The sequence below is a fragment of the Elephas maximus genome, chromosome X, assembly GCF_024166365.1.
Source record: "Elephas maximus indicus isolate mEleMax1 chromosome X, mEleMax1 primary haplotype, whole genome shotgun sequence".
Lineage (NCBI taxonomy): Eukaryota > Metazoa > Chordata > Mammalia > Proboscidea > Elephantidae > Elephas > Elephas maximus.
In genome coordinates, this window is record NC_064846.1 from 79,025,674 (window position 1) to 79,048,291 (window position 22,618).

Consider the following 22,618-nt stretch of genomic DNA (forward strand, 5'->3'; position numbering starts at 1 on the left):
CATATAATGCCCTTTGTCTTTTATGGTGGATTTATTTTATCTGAGATTAGTATTGCCACTTTCGCTCTTTTTTGTAGCTGTTTGCTTGATACTTTTTTTTGTCCTTTGATTTTTAATAAATTTACATCTTTGTTTCTATCTGTTTTATTTTTCTACCCATTCTGTTGCTTTCTGTGTCTTTATGACTGCATTTAGTCCATTTACATTCAGTGTAATTATTGATACGTGTTAGTTTATAACTGTCATTTTGTAGGGCTTTTTTTTTGTGGTGCTGACTTTTTCTTTGTTCCTCTTACTCTCCTGTGCTGTATTCTTTTTGTTTGTGAATTTTTTTTCATTTCTTTTGTTTTTGTAGATTTTGTTTACTGAGACTTTACGTTTTTCTTTTTTTTTTTTTTTGATGAGTAAGTTTGTTAACTTTCTTTGTGGTTACCTTGAAATTTACCCGTAACTTCCTAGGGTTGAACCAGTCTATTATTACTTGGTATCACCTTGCTTCCCTCTCCATTAGAAGGTTCTATACCTGCACTGTTTATTCCCTCTTTTATTGTTCTGATGTTGTTGCCATTTACAGATTAACCTCCCTGGTTCCCTGTTGCAATTCTTTTGATTTTGGATAGTCCTTGAGAGTTCATTTCCTAGGTTGGTATCTGGCTGATACAATGTTGCATCCTATATTCAGGGCGTGTTCTGATGTTTTTGTTCTCAAACCAAAGGACTCTCTTTAACACTTCTTGTTAAGTTTGGTTTCATTTTTATATATTCCCTTAATTTCTGTTTATCTGGAAATATCCTAATTTCACCATCATATTGGAGCAAGAGTTTTACATGATATATTATTCTTGATTGGCAATTTTTTTCCTTTAAGGTTTTATATATGTCATACCATTGCCTTCTTGCCTGCATGGTTTCTGTCGAGTAATCCAAATGTAGTCTTATTGTTTCCCCTCTGTATGTGACTTCATTTTTCTCGAGCTGCTTTCAGGATTCTTTATTTGTCTTTGGTTTTAGCGAGTGTGATTATGATATACCTTGGTGATTTTCTTTTGGGATCTGTCATATACGGAGTTTCTTGAGCTTCTTGGATGGTCAGCTTCTCATCTTGCATGATATTAGGGAAGTTTTCCATCAGCAATTCTTAAGTGACCCTCTTTGTGTTTTTCATTTTCTCCCTCTTCTGGAACCCCGATCCCTCGCTCATTTTTGCTTTTCATTTTATCCCACATTATTCTCAGGATTTCTTTATTTTTCCTTGCCCTTTTTTCTGATTTTTCCTCAAGCAAAGTTGTATGCAAGTATTTGTCTTCAACTGAGCTGATCCTGTCTTCCATTGTTTGTAACCTGTTCCTTAGAACTTGTCTGACTGTCCATTTCTGAGATCTTGTGGTTTATTTTTTGGATTTCTAATTGCTGTTTTTGTATAATTTCTAGCTGTGAATTTATTTTGACATTTTGTTCTGTATTATTTTCCTGAATTCTTCCATTGTTTTGTCTGTCTTTTCTATGATTTTGTCAACTTTTACTCATATTTTGTCTGATTTTTGCTTCAACTCTTGGATAGCTCTGAATGTTAAAGATTTGACTTCCCTCTCAGGCAATTCCAGTGCCTTCTTTTCTACTGGAAGGTTATCTGCTGTTTTATTTTGAACGCTTCTGGAACCATCCTGTTCATATATATATATATATTTTGTGTTGTCTTCAGGACATTCAGTAGTGATTTTCTTTATTTGTTGATTGTAGATTTGTTTGTTTAATCCTGCTTTTTTGTTTTATTTGGTTATGTCTGAGCAGGCAGGCTGTGTGCTCTTTCTTTTTTTCTTGTTGGTGGCCAGTGTTTCTCACCATCTTGTCCAATGGACAGGGCCAGTTGCTGAGCTGTAGTGCAGCAGGGCAGATCCAGTAGAAGCGGAGGCCTGGGATGGGTCGTTTGTGGTATGTACTGGGGCCAACAGGGTGGGACCCGTGCTTGGTGCAGGGCAGGTTCTTGAAGACCATACATGTGCTGCTCGGGGATGTTATGTTCAGTGCACGGTCCAGATAGGCAGGAGGGAGGGGGGAAGTTGTGGTGTATGGAGGTGTGTGTGGGATAAAAGTGAAAGAGGAGAAACAGAAGCCCAAAAAAGTGCTGAGGGAGCTTGCTGTTGGAGTGATGCAGACCCAGGGATGCTGTGTGCTGGTGGCTTTCTAGCACTGTGTGGTGAGGTACAGCCTGTCAAGAAGGGACAGATATGGCACATGCTGCTAGATGGGCAGTAGAAAGGAAAGGAAGGAAGGGAGAGATAGATAAAAAACTGGATTAAAAAAGGAGAAGAAAGGCACATGTGGCTAGTTGATTGGGAGAAAGGAATGGAAGCAATGTGGAGAGAGATAATAAACCAAGAAAAAAAGATGCAGGTGGTTTGGAAGAAGGACAGGAAGGGAGGTAGAGAGAGACAAGAAACCAAGAGAAAAAAAAAAAGAGAAGAAAAATGCCCCAAGGGAGCCTGCCAGAAATGTGTCCCCAGCTAACAGCACTGCACAGCCCGTCAGGAAGGAGCAGAGATGGCACTCGGCACCAGGTGTTCATGAGAAGAATAAGGAAGGAATGTAGAGATAGACAAGAAACTGTGGGAAAAAAGAAAGATGGTAAGGAAAAAAATGCCCTAAGGGAAGTGGATCCCCAGCCTACTGACACTGCATAGCCTGTCAAGAAGGAGTGGAGATGACACATGGCACCAGCTATTCAGGAGAAGGGTAAGGAAAGAAGGTAGAGGGAGACAAGGAATTGAGGGAAGAAGAAAAAAAATCCCCAAGGGATTCCACTGGCTTGGCTGTGTGGACCAGGGAAGTGGGTCCCAAGTCACTAGACTGCATAGCCCATCTAGAAGGGGCGTAGATGGCACCCAGTGCCAGGTATTCAGGAGACAGGAAAAGAAGGAAAGTAGACAGAGATGGGAAACCAAAAAATGAAGAAAAACAAAGAAAAAATAAAAATAAAAAAAAAGAGATGCCCCCAGGGATCCCACCAGTGTGGCATCACAGACTGGGGAAGTGGCTCCCCAGCAGTGTGGCACTGCACAGCCCATCTAGAAGGAGCAGAGATGGCACATGTTGCCAGGTGTTCAGGAGAAAAGAAGGGAAGGATGGTAGAGATAGTAGAAATTGAGCAAAGAAGAAAAATCCTCCAGGGATCCGACCAATGTGGCGGTGCCAACCAGGGATGCGGCTCCCCAGTCAAGCGGCACTTTGTAGCCTGTCAAGAAGTAGCAGAGATGGCACAGGGAGCCAGGTGTTCAAGAGAAAGGAAGGGAAGAAGGTGAGAGAGAGAGAGAGAGAAGAAACCAAAAAGAAGCCAAAAAAAAAAAAAAAAGGAACAGCAGCAACAAAAAGTGGCACCAGTGGAGCTGGCTGGTATGGGCGTGGCGAATCCAAGCTGCATGGCTGGTGCTTCCTTGGCTGTGACCCCAGCTTGCTGGGAAGGAGTGGAGGCTGAACAGGGGAGAGAAGGGTGTGGGGTGGGAAAGCATGTATCGCTGGCTACTGGGTGCTGTGTGTCCTGCTGGGAGCTCTGTGAAGCTGCCTCCCTGTCCTCCCTGTCCGTTGATCTCAGTGGCTGAGGAGTCCAAGATGGTGAACTCATACCATGTTTGCTGGTAGGGCCTTATTCCATTTGGTGCTTGGTTGAGTCCTTTATCTCTTCATATGATGCTTAGGGTTCCAGAATTAACTTGTCTATGTTTTACTTAGTTTTTTGGGTCTTTGCTATGGAGGAATGGCGTGATGCTTCTTTCTATAGTGTGATGTTGGCTCTGCCCCATCTAATTTATCAATATTTTTTATTGCTGTGTGTGTCCTAAGAACCCTTTGCTTTCCCCAATGTTAGATTTCTGATACAGATTTATTACTTATAAATTGGTGTATCTACTTATAAAAGTTTACTTAGATCTTGATACTTTTCACCCGTTTGTCAGTTCTACTCACTTATGACATGACGGTGGAGTAAAATAAATCTAAATGTCTCAACAGAAAATAAATATATACAGAGACAGTGGTTTCAGACTTTCAAGCACCCAAGATATTTTCTAGTTTCAAAGAGTGTTATATTTAGAGAATGGGAAGGAGTAGCAGAAATGTATTATTCTCAGTCAAAGGAGAAGAGCGTGTAAGATGCTATGGACAAACCGTAGTTTTAACGTCTCTTTTCTCTTCTCTGTCTTCTTCATGTCTGTCGTTGCCCATCTTTTCCTTCCACAGTTCTCTCTGATTCTAGAGATCACAGCTTTCCATGCCTGATTCCAACATGTTAGTAAGGGGTGTCTATCTAGAATTGCTGGTATAGCTGAAATTCTATCTAAATTTAAAAACCCATTGTAGCTTCTCACAGTGCATGAATATACTGTCCCTGAAAGAGCACTCAGGTTATAAGTAAAATAGTGTTCTATATTGATAAATCTGCTTTTGCAGGTGTTTGATTTAACTATTTTCCCTGTCAGAGAAAAGCAGTGATTATTGGTAAAGTACTTGAACCTAAAATCTTACTATGCCTCGGGCCTACATCAACAGTTGATTTATGTGAAATATATTAGAGTTTTGAGAGGCTGTCCAGTAGCATTTTGGGTGGGTAATTATGGATATCATATTAAAGGTTTTATTTTTTATTTCATTTTAAAAAGAGTTTTTATACTCGTCCAAATTTCATTAGAGGAAGATATAGAGAAGCAAAATAAAACCAAAACCAAAGCAAGAATTTCTCCTCATCCCAGAGTGGATGTTGTAGGTGGGATTGGGTGTACTTTGGGGTCCATCTTGCAGAGTCAATAAATGCGAATAATTTTGCAAAATTGGATGCCTATTATGCAGTACATGATTGAGAGAGTTCTGCCTGCCAAAGATCTCCTGCTTAATCAGATATCCAAATTCTACAAGGTTTATCTGATTCTAGTTAGGAAACCTCTGAGTTTTCTAAAACAGAGTGATCTTTTCAGGACTGTGGAATGAACAACAGCTCACCCAGTAATCAGTAGCATTTTGTTCCTGTTGTCACAAAAATCTTAATGTGAACAACTCTGTCCCAAAATCTACATTTATTTTTGGTCCTGAAGCCTAAGAATGGCACAGGACATTCCACTAAATCTAGAGTAGCCAATTATGTATGTGTACATATATTTTTTTTTCATGGGGGATGGGTTTTCTGCTGGTGGTGGTAGATTTTTTAACTGCTTATAGAAAAGTTAGCTGTTTTCAGTGGTTTTCTCTGAGACCTATCAACGGATTCATCTAAGTCATTTTCGTTAACCCAAGAGTCAGATACATTCATGTTATAACTCAATGCTCATATCAGGGTGTTCACAATCACATGATCAGTGGAGAAAGCTCTGTGGAGGCCAAAGTGATTTTTTAACTCCGCATATAAAGTGACTCCTTATAAAAAGTGACTTGGGATCTGAGAGGCCCTTTTTGATTTCAGTCTACTACTTTCCCCAACCTCTACATCCTATTATGTGTGCTTTTGGACTCTGAAGCAACAAGTTTAGAAAAAGAAATGAGTTTGATCATGGATGGTTTGTTGATGAGGATTGGTGACTTTGTTTTATACCCTTTTCTTTTTTATTGTTGCAGACGAAGCTACTATGGAGGAAACTGGGCCAGTTTTAGCTTTTCAGGACTGTTGTCCTGGCTAAAGGAACACCAGGTAAAGTTTTTCTCTGATCTTTTAATTTGCTAGGTTGTATTTTGTATCACATAATAACTCTGTATTGAAGAAAGTGCTGTATTATACAGTTGCATATAGTTAAATACCTAGTTACTCTGTATGCCCAAATATAAGACAAAAATTCTTCATTAAAATAGTTTCTCAGAAAAGATATTCCAGTCTGTATAAAGTCTCACACATATTACTAATTGCTCTTTCTGTTAGTATACTTTGAACAAAAAACAACGATTTGGGGAAGACACATTAATTTGAAGTGATCTCAGTCAGTGGTGGTCTTGCATGTTTATAGAGGTCACTTGATAAAATCAGTACAAAGAAAAAGCAAGGAAAGAAATTTAATATAAATTTTGTAATTTTTTGAGAATAGAATCTCCCTTTTGCAGCTGTTGGAGAGCATTGTAAAGAAGCTTTTTAGAGATCACTTGGAACATAATGTGTGAAGTGGTCTGTGTTACGGAGTTTGCCAGTTTTTATGAGACACATTAAAAAAAGTCCTAATTTTACAGAAATGGTATTCGTGGCTTGAACTGAAATTCCTACTAAGAGCATATTACATGGAATCAGAAAATGCTGTATCTCAAACAGTTTAGACACGTGGGAAAGGAAGTAATATACTCTAGAAAATTATAGTATTTTAACTAATAATAATAATAAACAAAAAAAAACCCAAACCACTTGCCGTCGAGTCAATGCCAACTCATGGCAACCCCATGTGTGCCAGGGTAGAACTGTGCTCCAAAGCGTTTTCAGTGGCTGATTTTTCAGAAGTGGATCGCCAGACCTTTCTTCCACTGTCTCTTTGGGTGGAGTCAAACCTCTGATCTTTTGGTTAGCAGCCAAGAGCTTAAGAATAATAATATCTAAGACTTATTAAGCACTTCTTACATGCCAAGCACCATACCGGGCGTTGCAGTTGTACTAATTAATTTAATGGTATACATGACTCAGAAAGCATCTCTATTGATGACAAAGACATTGATGTTGAAGAGGTATTGAAGATTCAGTTTAAGTATTACAGGTGCATGAAATGAGAGCATGGAGAAATAAGCAATATTTCTAAAGTGGCATTTCATATAATAATTCAAACTATATATAAGAAAATAAATGTTATAGACATTTGACTGTTTTATCTGTATCTCTAAAATATTAATATATTTAAGTTGATTGGAAATCCTTTTTTGAATCTTATCCTCGGGAAGTATGTGTTAGGGTCAGCTTATATTTGAGCATATTTGTACTTTCCTGAGAAAATTTAGTCTGCGTTCTCAGAAGAAAAAAATATCCCAGTTATCTGAACAGAAAACTTTTGGTCAATGAAGGTTTTTTTTTTTTTATGTTGTTAATGGGTTACATGTTTTTAAACTAAAGTTTTAGTACTTCCTTCATTCTCTTTTTCATTTTAATACTCCCTTTACTCCAGGATTTTGACTCTGTCATATCCTTTTCCTCTTCACTTTCCCTCCGTGATACACAGTTATTTTTCTTAGCCTAGTCATTCCATGTCTACACATTCAAAGTTTCTGTACGCCATCTCCCCTTATAGTTTTCTTGAAATGTTTAATAGTATATAATACTATACTTGCTAATAAGAGCTGTCTGCCACTACTTTTCTCCAGCTTAAAATGTTAAATTCAAGACAGTAGAGACTTAAAAAAAAATTGTTGCCTTACTTTATGAAATCTGTATGTTTAGAAATTTTCCAAGATGAACTTACTTAATACAAATGATATTGCAGTTCTATTTCACTAGTAATTCCTTGAGTATATTTAATACATTTAATATATCTTGACATCTTCAAAATCTTCTATGTTCAAATACTGCCATAAAACCAAAAAAGCCAAACCCGTTGCTGTTGAGTCGATTCCAACTCCTAGCAACCCTATAGGACAGAGTAGAACTGCCCCGTAGGGTTTCTAAGGAGCGGCTGATGGATTCGAACTGCCAACATGTTGGTTAGTAGCCATAGCTCTTAACCACTGCGCCACCCGGGCTGTAGCATGTAATTTTCTCCATAAAATGTAGTTAGGAATTACTCAAAAATTTATTGGGCCACTTTCAGCCCTTAGTGAGAATTTTTTCATTCTCTGTGATTAAGGAAAAAAAAAAAATTAACATCGACAACACAGTCAAAATCACAAATGATAAACTACTATGCTAAGTGGTTAAAAAAAAAGTGGTTATATACTTTTATATATTATTGCTTTTATTGTCTTTCAGAATATAAAACATTCAGGGATTGATGATTATAAAGCCCTTAGTTTTATTGTGCTGAGCACTTTTCACAGTACTTTTTACATATAATCATAATTTAATATGACCAGTGACCAACATTCAGAAATCTGACAGTAAGTAGAATGAAAAAAGTCACTTTGACCTTGCTGTTTTGACAACAAAATATAAAATAAAAAATTATTACAACAGATACCTTTGATTCTCAGCAGATACAGGTTGTCGGTTGTGCACATTGTTTTAAGAAAAAAGTTTCTTAAGCCATATCAAAACAGCCATGACCATGTAACTGTATCAAAATGTCCTATCTCCTGATAGAAATCTGCAAACCAGAGCTAGTTTTTGATAGGATAGATTTATACACATTGTTTTTCTCTCCTTCCTTTGAAGCTGGCATTCTATGCTGGAGTTGCTTCAGTGACTATGAAGTGATATCCTTCATTGAATGTTGATGGAGTTAAAAAGAAAAAAACTTGAATTTTGGCAGTATAAAATTTTTCTCTGAAAAGTACAGTTTCAAATCACTCTATTTAAGAAATTAAAACGTCTCATCTGTGTTTCATTTAGGAAAGCAGCGTCGCTGTGAATGAAAGCCCGACATGGCAAGAGCAGATTCTTGAAAATGAAGAAGCCATTGCTCTTAGCAAGAAGGACAGAACCATTCAACATGTGGAAGTGTTTTGTTATGCCAGGTATGAAAAGTATTTATTTAGGATAAACTAAGTTAATGGCTTCTTAGTCGTACTTTTTTAGAAGAAGCCAATTATAAGGATTTATATGACATTGGTTGCTATGAGTCATATTAGCATGCTGGTTTTACCTTTTTTTAAATGAAACTTTCAGTTTTCTCTGTTTAGGTAATACTATCATTATTACAACATCTTACATTCAATCCTTGCAATTTACTAAGTTCTTTGAAATACATTGTCTCATTTGATTTTTACAACAATCTTACACTATGGCAGGGCAGATAGTATTACTTTTTTACAGATAGGGCAATGGAGCTCAGACAGATTAAGTAATTTGCTGCAGGTCACGTGGCTTGATAAGTGGCAGGGCCATACCTAAACTATAGGGTGATGAAACCCAAGATTAAAACCTAGGACTTTTTACTCCTAGTCCAGTGTTCTTTCAGCTATACATCCTTCATAGGTAATACGCAATATAGCAATATGAAAGATTATAATTTTTAATGTAAAACATGAAGAAATTTTTTTAAATTAATTTATTTATTGTGCTTTAAGTGAAAGTTTACAAATCAAGTCAGTCTCTCATATATTGTTGTACACACCTTGCTATGTACTCCTAGCTGCTCTCCTCCTAATGAGACAGCACATTCCTCCTCTCCCCCTGTCCTCCCCGTGTCCATTCAGCCAGCTCCTGTCCCCCTCTGCCTTCTCATCTCCCCTCCAGGCAGTAGTTGCCCACATAGTCTCATGTGTCTACCTGAGCCAAGAAGCTCACTCCTCACCAGTATCATTATCAGTCAAATCCCTATCTGAAGAGTTGTCTTTAGGAATGGTTTCAATCTTGGGCTAACAAAGGGTTTGGGGACCATGACCTCAAGGGTCCCTCCACTCGCAGTCAGACCATTAAGCCTGGTCTTTTTATAAGAATTTGAGATCTGCATCTCAGTGTTCTCCTACTCCATCAGGGATTCTCTGTTGTGTCTGTCTCTTGGCCTCATCTTTACCATATGTCTTTGGTGTTCCCACTTTCTCCTTTGCTCCAGGTGGGTTGAGACCCATTGATGCATTTTAGATGGCCACTTGCTAGCATTTAAGACCCCAGACGCCACTCACCAAAGTGGGATGCAGAAGGTTTTCTCAGTACATTTTGTTATGCCAATTGACCTAGATGTCTTTCAACAAAATTTTGCAATTTTCAGCATACAGCTCCTATACAGGTTTTGTTACTTGTATATTTAAGTATTTCATTTTGAGGGGAAGTAATTGTAGATGGTATTGTGTTTTTTCCTTTCGGTTTTCATACCTTCATTGTTAGTACATAGAAATACAATTGACTTTCGCTTGTTGATCTTGTATCCTGAAATCTTACTAAACTCACTAGTTCCTGGAGCTTGTTGAGGTTTTTTGGGTGGATTACTTAGGATTTTCTACATATATTATCATGTTATCTCCAAAAAGGAATTGTTTTTTTTCTTCCCATTGCTGTATTATTATACGCTCTACTCTGTTGAGTCATGCGTTTTCTGTTCATAGCCACACACCACAAATTAATTGAATTTTCTAGTTATCATTAGGCTCACTTAATATGCATTTTTTTCAAAAAGGAGGTTATCTTTTTCCTGAGCATTTTCGAAATTAGACACTAAGCTGGGTGTAAGAACAGTTTGGGGGTGGTGTCTGACCTCCTCTAATATCACAAGGGGAAAGGAGAACCAAGTTTAACAGCCCAAGGCTGACTCCTTTGAGGCGGAGGTCAGACCTGGCTCCTTTCTCGGCCATCTTTACCGACTGTGACACTAACCGTCCCTCCCACAGCAGTCTCTACATCTCTGCTGGATTTGATAATTCATTGCAATGGCCACACAGAACTTATAGACCATACTCACAATTATGGGGTTTATTAGGGAAATAAAACTTGCGATTCCAGCTCAAGAACACTCAGGATACAGTTCTTTTATTAGGATAACCTCTCCCCAGCTGTGCTCACAGGCATACCACTCCCTGTCCCTCAGTCTCTGCCCAAAGGCGCTCAGCTTTCTTCCTCCATGGGCCGGGAAGCCCACTGCACTGTCTCCTGCTGTCGGGTCTCTGCTGTGGGGTCTCTCCTGCTAGGCTATTCTTCCTTGGTGGTGGTGGGCTCACCTTGTCTGCTCAGGAATTGGCTCTCTTTTAAGGCAAAACTGACCAGTCCCCTTGGTGGGCCACAATTACGCTATCACACAGTCCTGCCCAATCACCTGGGTGGGAGTTGCAAGACCATGACTAGAAAGGCCATACGAAAGTAATCAATCAGTAATCACTTGCACCGCACTTGGCAATCGTTTAGGGTCTTTCACTTGCTACATACCTTGCTCTTGCATACCACTCTGTCAGCATGTGCAGTTCAAATCCACAATCTGGCCAAATGACAAATTACCAAAATTCTTCCACCTTAATGGTCATTCATGCCAAGAGTCCATTATATTTAGTTGCAGCAAGCAAATAGGTAGAAGTCAAACTTAAATCCTTGTTGCATTACATATGTGAAATATTGTTTTTTTTTTTTAATTCCTAAATATTGTCTGAAGACAACTTTATAATGATATGAATCTGGAATATTATGACTTGTCTTCCCATTTTAGATCAGATGAGTTAGCTTATTTTATAGAGTTGGTGTTCATGAAGCCAGAATCTATTATTTGATTCTTATATATTTGATAACGAAGAATAAAATATGTATCTCTTGACCCTAAGCAAAATTCGAGCCATAGTCAGTAGCCTCCTGAGTTTTTATGTTTGATTGAAAGGAGGACTGGGCACGAATACACGTGGATAAGTGCACATCCATCACTACTGCCTGAAAATACCTTAAAGAACATGGTCAGTCAGTAACAACATACTCCACTGTAAAGGTATAGGGTAGCACATTTAAAAAATTGCTATTTTTTTTCAAAACTACTCTGAAATGTTCAAGTTAAAGGTTTTGTGTGATCATTTGGGCATTAAATCGAATACTTTTGGTTATTGCAAAATTAGACTAAATACTAAATTACAGTGATTCATGTATTGTCATATGTTAAAGTACAAGTATCACAAACTCTAATGAACTATCCAGATTATTTTGTTATATCAGAGCTTTTTTTTACCATAGTGCTGCATGAAATAAGTGGGCCAATTTCTAGGTTGGACCTAGAAATATTTTTGTCATACAAAATGATATTTATGACTTTACAATTTATTGATTTGCAGAAGGGAAGTGAAAAAGGACTAGCATTTTTTGGATATTGTCATTCTGCCCTGGTGACACAGTGGTTAAGAGCTTGATTGCCAACCAAAAGGTCACAGTTCAAATCCACCAGTCACTCCTTGGAAACCCTACGGGGCAGTTCAACTCTGTGAGTCGAAATTGACTAGACAACAGTGGGTTTGTTTTTGTTTATTTTTCTGCCAAGTGCTGTAACCATATGCTTTACATATTTCATTTAATCTTTTTTTTATAGCTATGTGTTGAGCCCTGGAGGTACAATGGTTAAGAGCTTGGCTGCTAACCAAAAGATTGGCAGTTCGAATCCTCCAGCCACTCCTTGGAAACCCTATGGGACACTTCTCCTGTGTCCTATATGGTCACTATGAGTTGAAATTGACTTGATGACAGTGGGTTTGGTTTTGGTTTTATAGCTGTGTGTTTAGGCTATAGGTGTATTTCAGGGAGAGCCTGAGTAAATAGCTGAGTCAGAAATTGAACCCACATCTATCTAACTCAAAAGCGTATATTGTTTCCATTTCAGCAAGCAGATCAACATGGATAGTGCTTATCATGTGAGCCATTCCACCAAGTGAATAAATTATTTCCTTTGTGAAGACTAGCACTAAAGAAGTGCATTCACTTCTTTAATTTACTATATTACTATTTAGTATAGTAAACTAGTCCTCTCTGTAACGGGGAATTAAAGTGCCTAACTCCCACTGTTAGGAAAACAAGAGATTAGTCCAGTATCCTTTAGTTGTTGTGAATGTACATTATAAGCCACAGAATGTTTCTGTAGCTTTGTTGTTGTTAGGTGCCGTCGAGTTCGTTCTGACTCGTAGCAACGCTGTGTACAATGGAACAAAACCCTGCCTGGTCCTGCGCCATTCTCGTAATCCTTGCTGTTTGAGAACAGTGTTACAGCCACTGTGTCAATCCTTTTCGTTGAGTTTTCCTTTTTTTCTGACCGCCCATGTATTATAGCTTATATGGGGAATAAAAGTAGCTACTATTTACAGTTTTAAATTATAAACCAACTATGAAAAGGCAAAATGCATTAATCCACACTCAAATCAGACAAACCCAAGCAATTCTTAGGTAAAATATTATTGCCTGTTGATTGAATAATGTAACGAAGATTCTTCACTGAGAAGAAATTTTATCTTTCTAAAATACTGACAATAATTTGTGCAATTTCTGTTCTTTTTATTTTTTATTATATTGAACATTATTTCCCCTTTTCTGGTATGCTTCTTAGATTTGCAAGTGAACCAGCTCTCTCTAGTGGCTTGATATCTAAATAAAGATATTATTGTAGTAGGAATCTAAAAATTCTTCTTATTTTTGATTTTAAAATTTTAAATTAAAAATTATACAAGTCAGGCTCTGACAGGCATCACAGTAGAGGGTTCTGGACTGAGAGGGAGAAAAATGTAGAACAAAATTCAAATTCACAAAAAAAGACCAGACTTACTGGTTTGACAGAGACTGAAAGAACTCCCGAAACTGTGGCCCTGGACACCCTGCTAACTCAGAACTGAAGCCACCCCCAAAGTCTGCCTTTCAGCCAAAGACTAGACAGCGCTTTAAAACGAGCAGTAACACATGTGAGGAACATGCTTCTTGGTTCAGTCAAGCATACCAGACCAAACGGGTGACACCTGCCCAAAAGCAAAGATATGAAGACAGGAAGGGACAGGAAACCTGGACAAATTGACATGGGGAACCTGGGGTATAAAGGGAAAGGAGGAGAGTGCTGACACATTGCAGGGATTACAGCCAATATTGCAAAACAATTTGTCTATGACTTTTTGAATGAGAAACTAATTTGCCCTGTTAAAAAGACACACACAGCTTCAAAGCAAATCCCCTACTCCTCCACTCCTTCTAATCAGAATTCTAGATCTAAAAAAAAAAAAGTCCCTTCCATTTGGCAACTCCTCAAATGAGGAAAAACATATGTATAAACAGATTTGGAAATAACATGCAGCGATGATGGAGTTCTGATAAAAGACAAATTTATGTGAAAACAGAAAAAAAATTAAAGTCTTAGGAATAAATCTAGCAAAATTATGATTAGAAATTTATGTTGAAAATTTTAGACCATTAATGAGAGAAATCAAAGACCAAATAAGTGGAAAGACATAGTATTTAAAAAATTATGTAAGTTACATGAACTTTTTTTTTTTTTTTAAGCTAAAACATGCCTTGGTCAAGTTGTTCTGACTTTGTTAGTATTGTTCACTGCCCTACCCTTCAGTGAAGTTACCATTTACTATCTAGATAGTGTTTCCCTCTCTACCGCTCCCCTCCCTTGTAACCATCAAAGATTGTTTCTGTGTGTAAACCTTTTCATGGGTTCGTATAACAGTGGTCTCATATAGTATTTGTCTTTTTGTGATTGGCTTATTTCACTCAGCACAGTATTCTCCAGATTCATTCATGTTTTGAGAGGTTTTGCAGATTCATCATTGTTGTTTATCATTGCATAGTACTCCATTGTGTGTATGTACCATAGTTTGTTTATCCATTCATCTGTTGATGGGCGTCTGTTGATGGGCGTTTAAGTTGTTTCCATCTTTTTGTTACTGTGAATATGATGTGCTACAGTGAACATGGGTGTGTATATATCTATTCCTGTGACAGCTCTTACTTCTCTAGGATATATTCCTAGGAGTGGGATTGCTGGATCCTGTGGTATTTCTATGTCTGGCTTTTTAAGGAGGCGCCATATTGTTTTGCATTCCCACCAGCAGTATAATTCACCAAAGTAGAACATAGAATATTTTCTTCATAAACTATATTATACCAACAGAGCTAGATGTTCCCCAAGACCATGGTCCCCACAGCCCTCGGCCGAGTAATTCGGTCTCTTAGGCAGTTTGGATGTGTCTATGGAGTGTCCATGATCTTGCCTTGGACAAATTGTGCTGACTTCCCCAGTATTGTGTACTGTCTTATCCTTCACCAAAGTTACCACTTATGTATTGTCTGTTGAGTGTTCCTCCCCACCCCTCGTAAACATCAAAGATAGTTTCTTTTTGTGTGTAAGCCTTTCATGAGTTTTTATAGTAGTGGTCTCATACAATATTTGTCCTTTTGTGATTGACTTATTTCACTCAGCATAGTGCCCTCCAGATTCATCCATGTTATGAGATGCTTTGCATATTTATCATTGTTCTTTATTGTTGCATAGTACTCTGTTGTGTGTATGTACTATAGTTTGTTTATCCAGTCATCTGTTGATGGGCATCTAGGTTGTTTCCATCTTGTTGCTATCGTGAACAGTGCTGCAGCAAATATGGGTATGCATACATCTATTCATGTGACTGCTCTTATTTCTCTAGGATGTATTCCTAGGAGTGGGATTGCTGGATTATATGGTATTTCTGTCTAGCTTTCTAAGGAAGCAGCATATTGTTTCCCAAAGTGGTTATACCATTTTGCATTCCCACCAGCAGTGCATAAGAGTTCCAGTCTCCCTGAAGCCGCTCCAACATTTGTTATTTTCTGTTTTTTTTTTTTGATTCGTGCCAGTAATGTCGGAGTGAGACAGTATCTCATTGTGGTTTTGATTGGTATTTCTCTAATGGCTAGTGATCACGAGCGTTTCTTCAAGTGTCCGTTAGCCTCTTGAATGCCTTCTTTGGTGAAGTGTCTGTTCAATTCTTTGCCCATTTTTTAATTGGATTATTTGCCTTTTTGTTATAGAGGTGTTGGATTTGTCTGTAGATTTTAGAGATTAGACCTTTGCCGGATTTGTCATAGCCCAAAATTTTTCCCCAGTTTGTAGGTTCTCTATTTACTCTTTTGGTGAAGCGTTTTGATGAGCATGAGTGTTTAAGTTTTAAAAGATCCCAGTTACCTAGCTTATCTTCCGGAGTTTTTGTGTTGTTATTTATGGTTTGTATCCTGTTAATGCCACGTGTTAGGGCCTCTAGCATCGATCCTATTTTTTCTTCTATGATCTTTATGGTTTTATATTCAGAGCTTTCATCCATTTTGATTAGTTTTTGTGTATGGTGTGAGGTATGGGTCCTGTTTCATTTTTTGCAGATGGACATCCAGTTTTGCCAGCACACTTTGTTAAAAAGACTGTCTTTTCCCCATTTGATGGATTTTAGGCCCTTGTCAGAGATCAGGTGAGCGTAGGTGGATGGATTTACATCTGAGTTGTCAATTCTGTTCCATTGGTCAATGGATCTTTTGGTGTACCAGTACCAGGCTGTTTTGACTACCGTACCTGTATAGTAGATTCTGAGATCAGGTAGTGCGAGTCCTCCTACTTTATTCCTCTTCAATAATGCTTTACTTATGCAGGACCTCTTCCTTTCCATATAAAGTTAATGATTAGTTTTTTTTTTTTTTTTGTCTCTTTAAAGAATGCTATTGGTACTTGGATTGATATTGCATTGTATTTGTAGACTGCTTTGGGTAGAATTGACATTTTCACAATGTTGAGTCTACCTGTTGGTGAACAGGGTATGTTTTTCCATTTATGTAGATCTCTTTTGGTTTCTTGCAGTAGTGTTTTTGTAGATTTTTATTTGTGTAGGTCTTTTACATCCCTAGTTAGATTTATTCCTACGTATTTTATTTTTTTAGGGGATATTATAAATGGTATTGTTTTCCTGATTTTCTTTTTGTGGTTTTCTTTATTGGTGTATAGGAATCCAACTGATTTTTCTATGTTTATCTTGTATCCTGCCACTCTACTGACTCTCTTAGTTTTGGGTTTTATATGTTAGCATCATATCATCTGCAAATAGGGTCAGTTGTACTACATCATTACCAATTTGGATGTCCTTTGCTTCTTTTTCTTGCCTTATTGCTCTAAGTAGGACTTCCAGCACAATGTTAAATAAGAGTGGTAAGAAAGGACAGCCTTGTCTTATTCCTGTTCTCAAGGGGAATGTTTTTAGCTTCTCTCCATTAAGAATAATGTTGAGGAATTTTCCTTCTATACCTGTTTTATTGAGAGTTTTTATCAGGAATGGGTGTTGGACTTTATCGAATGCTTTTTCTGTGTCTATTGAGGCGATCATGTGATTCTTTTATTTATGTGCCGGATTACCTTGATTGGTTTTCTAATGTTGAACCATCCTTGCATACCTGGTATGAATCCCACTTGGTTGTGGTGTATTATTTTTTTGATATGATGGTGAATTCTATTGTCTAGAATTTTGTTGAGAATTTTTGCATTTGCGTTCATGGGACATATTGGTTTGTAATTTCCTTTTTTTGTGGTGTCTTTACCTGGTTTTGGTATCAGGGTTATGCTGGCTTCATAGAATCAATTTGGAAGTATCCCTTCTTTTTCTATGTTCTAAAATAATCTGAGTGGTTCCATTGTGAGCTCTTGTCTGAGTATTTGGTAGAATTCTGTGAAGTCATCTGGGCCAGGGCTTTTTGTTGTTGTTGTTGTTGGGAGTTTTCAATCTCTTCTCTTGTTATGGGTCTGTTCAGGTTTTCAACATCATTTTGTGTTAGTTTGGGTAGGTTTTGTGTTTCTAGAAATTTGTCCATTTCCTTTTTTATAGGTTTTCAAATTTGTTGGAGTATAGATTTTCATAGTTCGCTGCTATGATCCTTTCATTTCAGTTAGGTCTGTTGTAATGTCTCCCATTTCATTTCCTATTTGGGTTATTTGTGTTGTCTCGCGTTTTTCTTTTGTCAGTATTGTCCGTGGTTTATTGATCCTTTCATAGAACCAACTTTTGGTTTTGCTAATTCTTTCTGTTGTTTTTCTGTTCTCTCTTTCATTTATTTATGTTCTGATCTTTATTATTTCCTTTCTTCTGGTGGCTGTGGGCTTCTTTTTCTGTTCTCTTTCTATTTGTTCAAGTTGTGTAGCTAATGTTTTGATTTTGTCCCTTTCTTCTTTTTTGATTTCTGCATCTATTGCTATAATTTGTCCTCTGAGCACTGCCTTAGCTGTGTTCCAAAGGTTTTAGTATGATGTGTTTTTATTCTCATTTGATTCTAGGAATTTTGTTTTTCCATCTTTGACTTTTTTGTATTATGCAGTGGTTTTTAAGCAAGCTGTTGTTCAGTTTCTATGTTTTTTATTTTTTTCTTTGCTCTTCCTGTTATTAATTTCTACTTTTATGGCTTTGTAATCAGAGAAGATGCTTTGTATAATCTCAGTGTTGTGGATTTTGTTGAGGGTTGCTTTGTGACCTAAGATGTGATCTGTTCCGGATAATGTTCCATGTGCGTTGGAAAACAGTGTATACTTTGCTGCCGTTCAGTGGAGTGTTCTGTATATGTTTGCAAGGTCAAGTTGGTTGATCGTGGCCTTAAGAGCTTCTGAATGTTTGCTGAGTTTGTTCCTAGATGTTGTATATGCTTTGCTGAGAGTGATGTGTTGAAGTCTCCTATTTTATTGTGAAACTTTCAATTTCTATTTTCAGTGCTGTTACAGTTTGTTTTACATATTTTGGAGCCCTGTTGTTGGGTGCAAAGGTATTTAATATGGCTATGTCATCATGGTGGTCAGTACTTTTAATAATTATATAATGTCCTTGTCTTTTATTGTGGATTTTGCCATCTTTGCTCTTTTTTGATATGCTGTTTGCTTAATACATTTTTTGCGTCCTTCAGTTTTTAATATATTTATGTCTTTGTGTCTAAGGTGTGTCTCTGTAGCATATTGATGGGCCCTGCTTTTTTATCCACTGTGTTACTCTATGTCTCTTTATGGGTGCATTTAAGCCATTTATATTCAGTGTGATTATCAATAGGTTGAGTTTATTGCTGTCATTATGTAGTTTTTTATTTATTTTTTTATGCTGCTGACATTTTGTTCCTCTTAGTCTCCTGTGCTGAGCTCCTTCTGTTTGTGAAATTTCTTTTTGTTTCTTTTGTTATTGTAGATTTTGTGTTTACTGAGACTTTGTTTTGCTTTATTTTGATGAGTAGGTTTTATTACCTTTCTTTGTGGTTACTTTGAAATTTACCCTTATCTTCCTAAGTTTGGATCAGTCTTTTATTACTTGATATCACCTTGAAGTACTCTCCATTTTAAAGTTCTGTATCTACACTGCGTATTCCCCCTTTTATTGTTCTAACATAGTCATTTACAGATTGATGTCTCTAGTTCCCTGTTTTGAATCTTATAGCTTTGTGTTATTCTTGAGAGTTCATTACCTAGGTCAGTATTTCGATAATACTGACCTGTATCCTCTGTTCAGGTTGTCTGATGTTGTTGTTTCTCTAATTGAAGGAGTCCCTTTAATGGTTCTTATATGTTTGTTTGGTTTCTACAAATTCCTTTAATTTCCTGTTGGAAATTCTGTGCAGGTGTCTTTCTGCATGCAGGTTTGTTGACTTTATTTCAAGATTGCAACACTGAGTTACGCCATTTGGTCAGGAATCTCCACACTGCATCTCTATTCCTTCCCCTCCTTTTTTTTTTTTTTTTATCAGTTTCTTCTTCTCAGTTACTTTCCATCCAATACTTTGTCCTTTCTTTTAACGTTCAGGGTTCTATGATTGGTTTTTCTGATCTTTGTTGCAGATGCCTTAGTGTGTCTGAATAGTCCACTCTCCTGGCTCTGCCTCAAGTTGCGTGAACTTTTTGTGCATATATTGAATAATAGCAATAAGGAGAAAGGAGTAAAAAATAAAGGAAATGAAAAATCACCTATATTCTTTAAATTTAGAGGCAGCCATGGTTTAAATAGTAGATACATAGATATAGATGGGTGGGTGATAGATAAGTAGTTATGAAGTAGTAAGTCAATCAAAGATTAGTTAATTGGACAGTTTCATTATATCAGAACTCTGGGTCAGATCCTCTGGACTTCTCTTAGCTTTCTACGCAGGGTTACAAGATGAATGCTATAGTTCTAAACACGTTCTCACACAGCAAAAGATCTCTAAACAGGAAATAAAGTTAGGAGACTTTTTCCCTAACACGAGTATACTTTTTTCTATTTTACTGAAAATCTATCAATAGTCCCCAGCAGTCTGTTCCTCCTTGGCTATAACTGGGTAACATGCACACCCCTAATTGAGTCACTTAGGAGAGGGGAGTGAAATTACCAAAATTGATTTTGATCAGTTATGATCCATACCGTAACACTGAGCAACTTCTGCCTGATACTGGAACAAAATATGGGTTCTTGTAGCAAGGAGGAAGAGGGTAGTGGTTGTTGAGTAAGCAACCAACACTACCTGTTGTACACTGCCTTAGGGAATTTTGTTCTTGGAGAAATGTGATGGAGGTTGATATTTCAGCTGCATTCTCTAGTATGTGTTAGCATTTAAGTTGGTACCAAACAGGGGACTATATCTACCAATATATTATAACAATTCAAAATTGATTACAGTGCTTTTTTTTTATATTACTGCTTTCTGAAACCACAATTTTTGGTTAGTCTAATTTTTGTAACTCTTATGAGAACCATTAAACATTTATTTGCAGGAATAAACAGCTGTGTACCAGTATAACATATACAGTGCACATCAGGAATGAATAGCCTTAGAACAAAGTACATGCATCAGAGTAAAAGAATACTTTTTTTGCAACAAGCAATATTAGGAAAATGGTGCAAATGGCTGAAAAATATGAAAACCTGTGCTGAATAAATTAACCAGCTGGTTGGCAATTTTTCATTTGACTCATCTGAAAGGGTGACTGTTATAGGGTTTTAATAAAACACATTCATTTTGAAGTGTTCCTTTGTTACTACAACTAATTGATAAGTAATACTAGATAATGTCATAATTTATAGCCCATAGTTCCAAGGATTGCCTTGTCAATTCGGAATCAACTCGACGGCAGTGGGTTTTAGTTCCAAGGATATATACAGATCTTGACAATTTGTGCAAAAAATGCATTTGCGCAAAGCGGTATTCAATAGTTGTGGTTAGGTAAAATTATTTAAAAAATATGGTACTATATTGTAAATGGCCTTTGATGTTCAAATTAGCAATATAAATGATATTAGATTTAATTTTTGAAATCCATTTTGATAAATTTTTTTTAATTTTGATTTTGGTGACAACATACACAGCAGAACACGTACTCATTCAACAATTTCCACATGTACAATTCAGTAACATTGGCTATGTTCTTCACGTTGTGTCACCCTTCTTGGTATCTCTATGCATGTTGTGTCAACACCATTGACATAGACTCAGTACCCCCTAAACTTCTCGTCTGTACTTTAGAGTTACTGTTGTTAATTTGATCTGATACAGATAATTCTTTAAAAGAGCACAGTCCTCATAGCGAACATTCTTTACTAATTTAACTAAACTGTTGTTTAGTTTAAAGATGCCTTCAGGGGATAATTTCTGTTCATGGTTTGAAGATTTCCTGAGAGCGATGAATTTGTGGGTTCCTCCAATCTCGATAGATCCAGTGAGTCTGGATTCCGAAATAATTTGAAATTCTGTTCCACATTTTTCCACTTTTGATCAGCATTCATCTATTAATTCCTTGATAAAAACATTCAGTAATGGTAGCCAGGCACTATCGTGTTCTCCTGGTCTCATGGCAAAGGAGGCAACAGTTCATAGAGGTGGTTAGATCTGTAGTCTACTTCCTTCTCTGATGCCGGGTTCTCCCTCTTCCTCTGTCTCTCCATGTGAATAGAGACCCATTATTATATCTCGGGTGGCCGCTCACAAGCTTTTAAGACCATAGGTACTACTCATCAAACCAGGGAGTGGAACATAAATTCTCAAAACCGTTTTAGGCCAGTTGATCAGACAGTCCCACGAAGTCATGATCCTGAAATTCAAACCAACAGAACTAATTCCATGAGGCGTTTGGATGTACCTAAGTAGTATCAGCAGTGTTAGCCTCTTTGTTGTTGTTGTTGTTGTTGCTGTTAAGTTTTATATAACACCTTATTTGCCATTTGGCCCTTTTTGTGGTGTACAGCTTCGTGATACCAATTATACTCGTCAAGTTGTGCAATCATTACCCTTAATGGATGCCAATTTTCTCATCACCATAAACATGAACCCGCTGCTTTCTAGAGAATGATTCCCTCTCTCCCCGCACCCCAAACCAAAAAACCAAACCCATTACCATTGAGTCAATTTCAACTCATAGTGATTCTATAGGACAGCGTAGAACTGCCCCATAGGGTTTCCAAGGGGCAGCTGGTGGTTTCGAACCACTGACCTTTAGGTTAGCAGCCAAGCTCTTAACCACTGTACCACCAGGGCCTCTGCCCACCCTAGGTAAACTACTAATATATATATTGGTCTCTATACATGTGATACAGTATTTGCCCTTTTGTGATTGACTTATTTCACTAAGCATAATGTCTTTGAGGTCCATACATGTCGTAGCATGTATTAGGACTTCATTTCTCTTGTGGCTGAGTAGTACTCCATTGTATGTATGTACTACATTTTGTTTATCCATTCATCTGCTGATGGGCACTTAGGTTCTTTCCACCTTTTTTGTTATTGGGAATAGTGCTGCAGTGAACATAGGTGTGCATATGTCTGTTTGGGTTGCTACTTTTAGGTCCCTAGGGTATATACCTAGGAGTGGAATTGCTGGGTCAGCTCTGTTGGCGCAGTGGTTAATAGCTCGGCTGCTTACCAAAAGGTGGGCAGTTTAAATCCACCAGCCACTCCTTGGAAACCTTATGGGGCAGTTCTTTTCTGTCCTATGGGGTCACTATGAGTTGGAACTGACTCGATGGCATCTAACAACAACAACATGGTAGTTCTAACTTTAATTTTTTAAGTTTGTACATGCATATTTAATGTCTCTAGTTATCTGGTTTCCCAAGTACACAGCCTGGAGTTCTG

At 37.4% G+C, this 22,618-nt stretch overlaps 1 protein-coding gene across 3 annotated transcripts in view; it reads left to right on the forward strand.

Annotated features, from left to right (window-relative positions):
* CHM (CHM Rab escort protein) overlaps positions 1 to 22,618 on the forward strand; it is a 224,859-nt gene that overhangs the window by 59,260 nt on the left and 142,981 nt on the right. For all 3 annotated transcript variants that reach the window (XM_049873274.1, XM_049873273.1, XM_049873275.1), the window contains exons 3-4: positions 5,599 to 5,671; positions 8,489 to 8,613. In XM_049873274.1, coding sequence (XP_049729231.1) covers positions 5,599 to 5,671; positions 8,489 to 8,613 — 198 coding nt within the window. The remainder of the gene's footprint in view (positions 1 to 5,598; positions 5,672 to 8,488; positions 8,614 to 22,618) is intronic.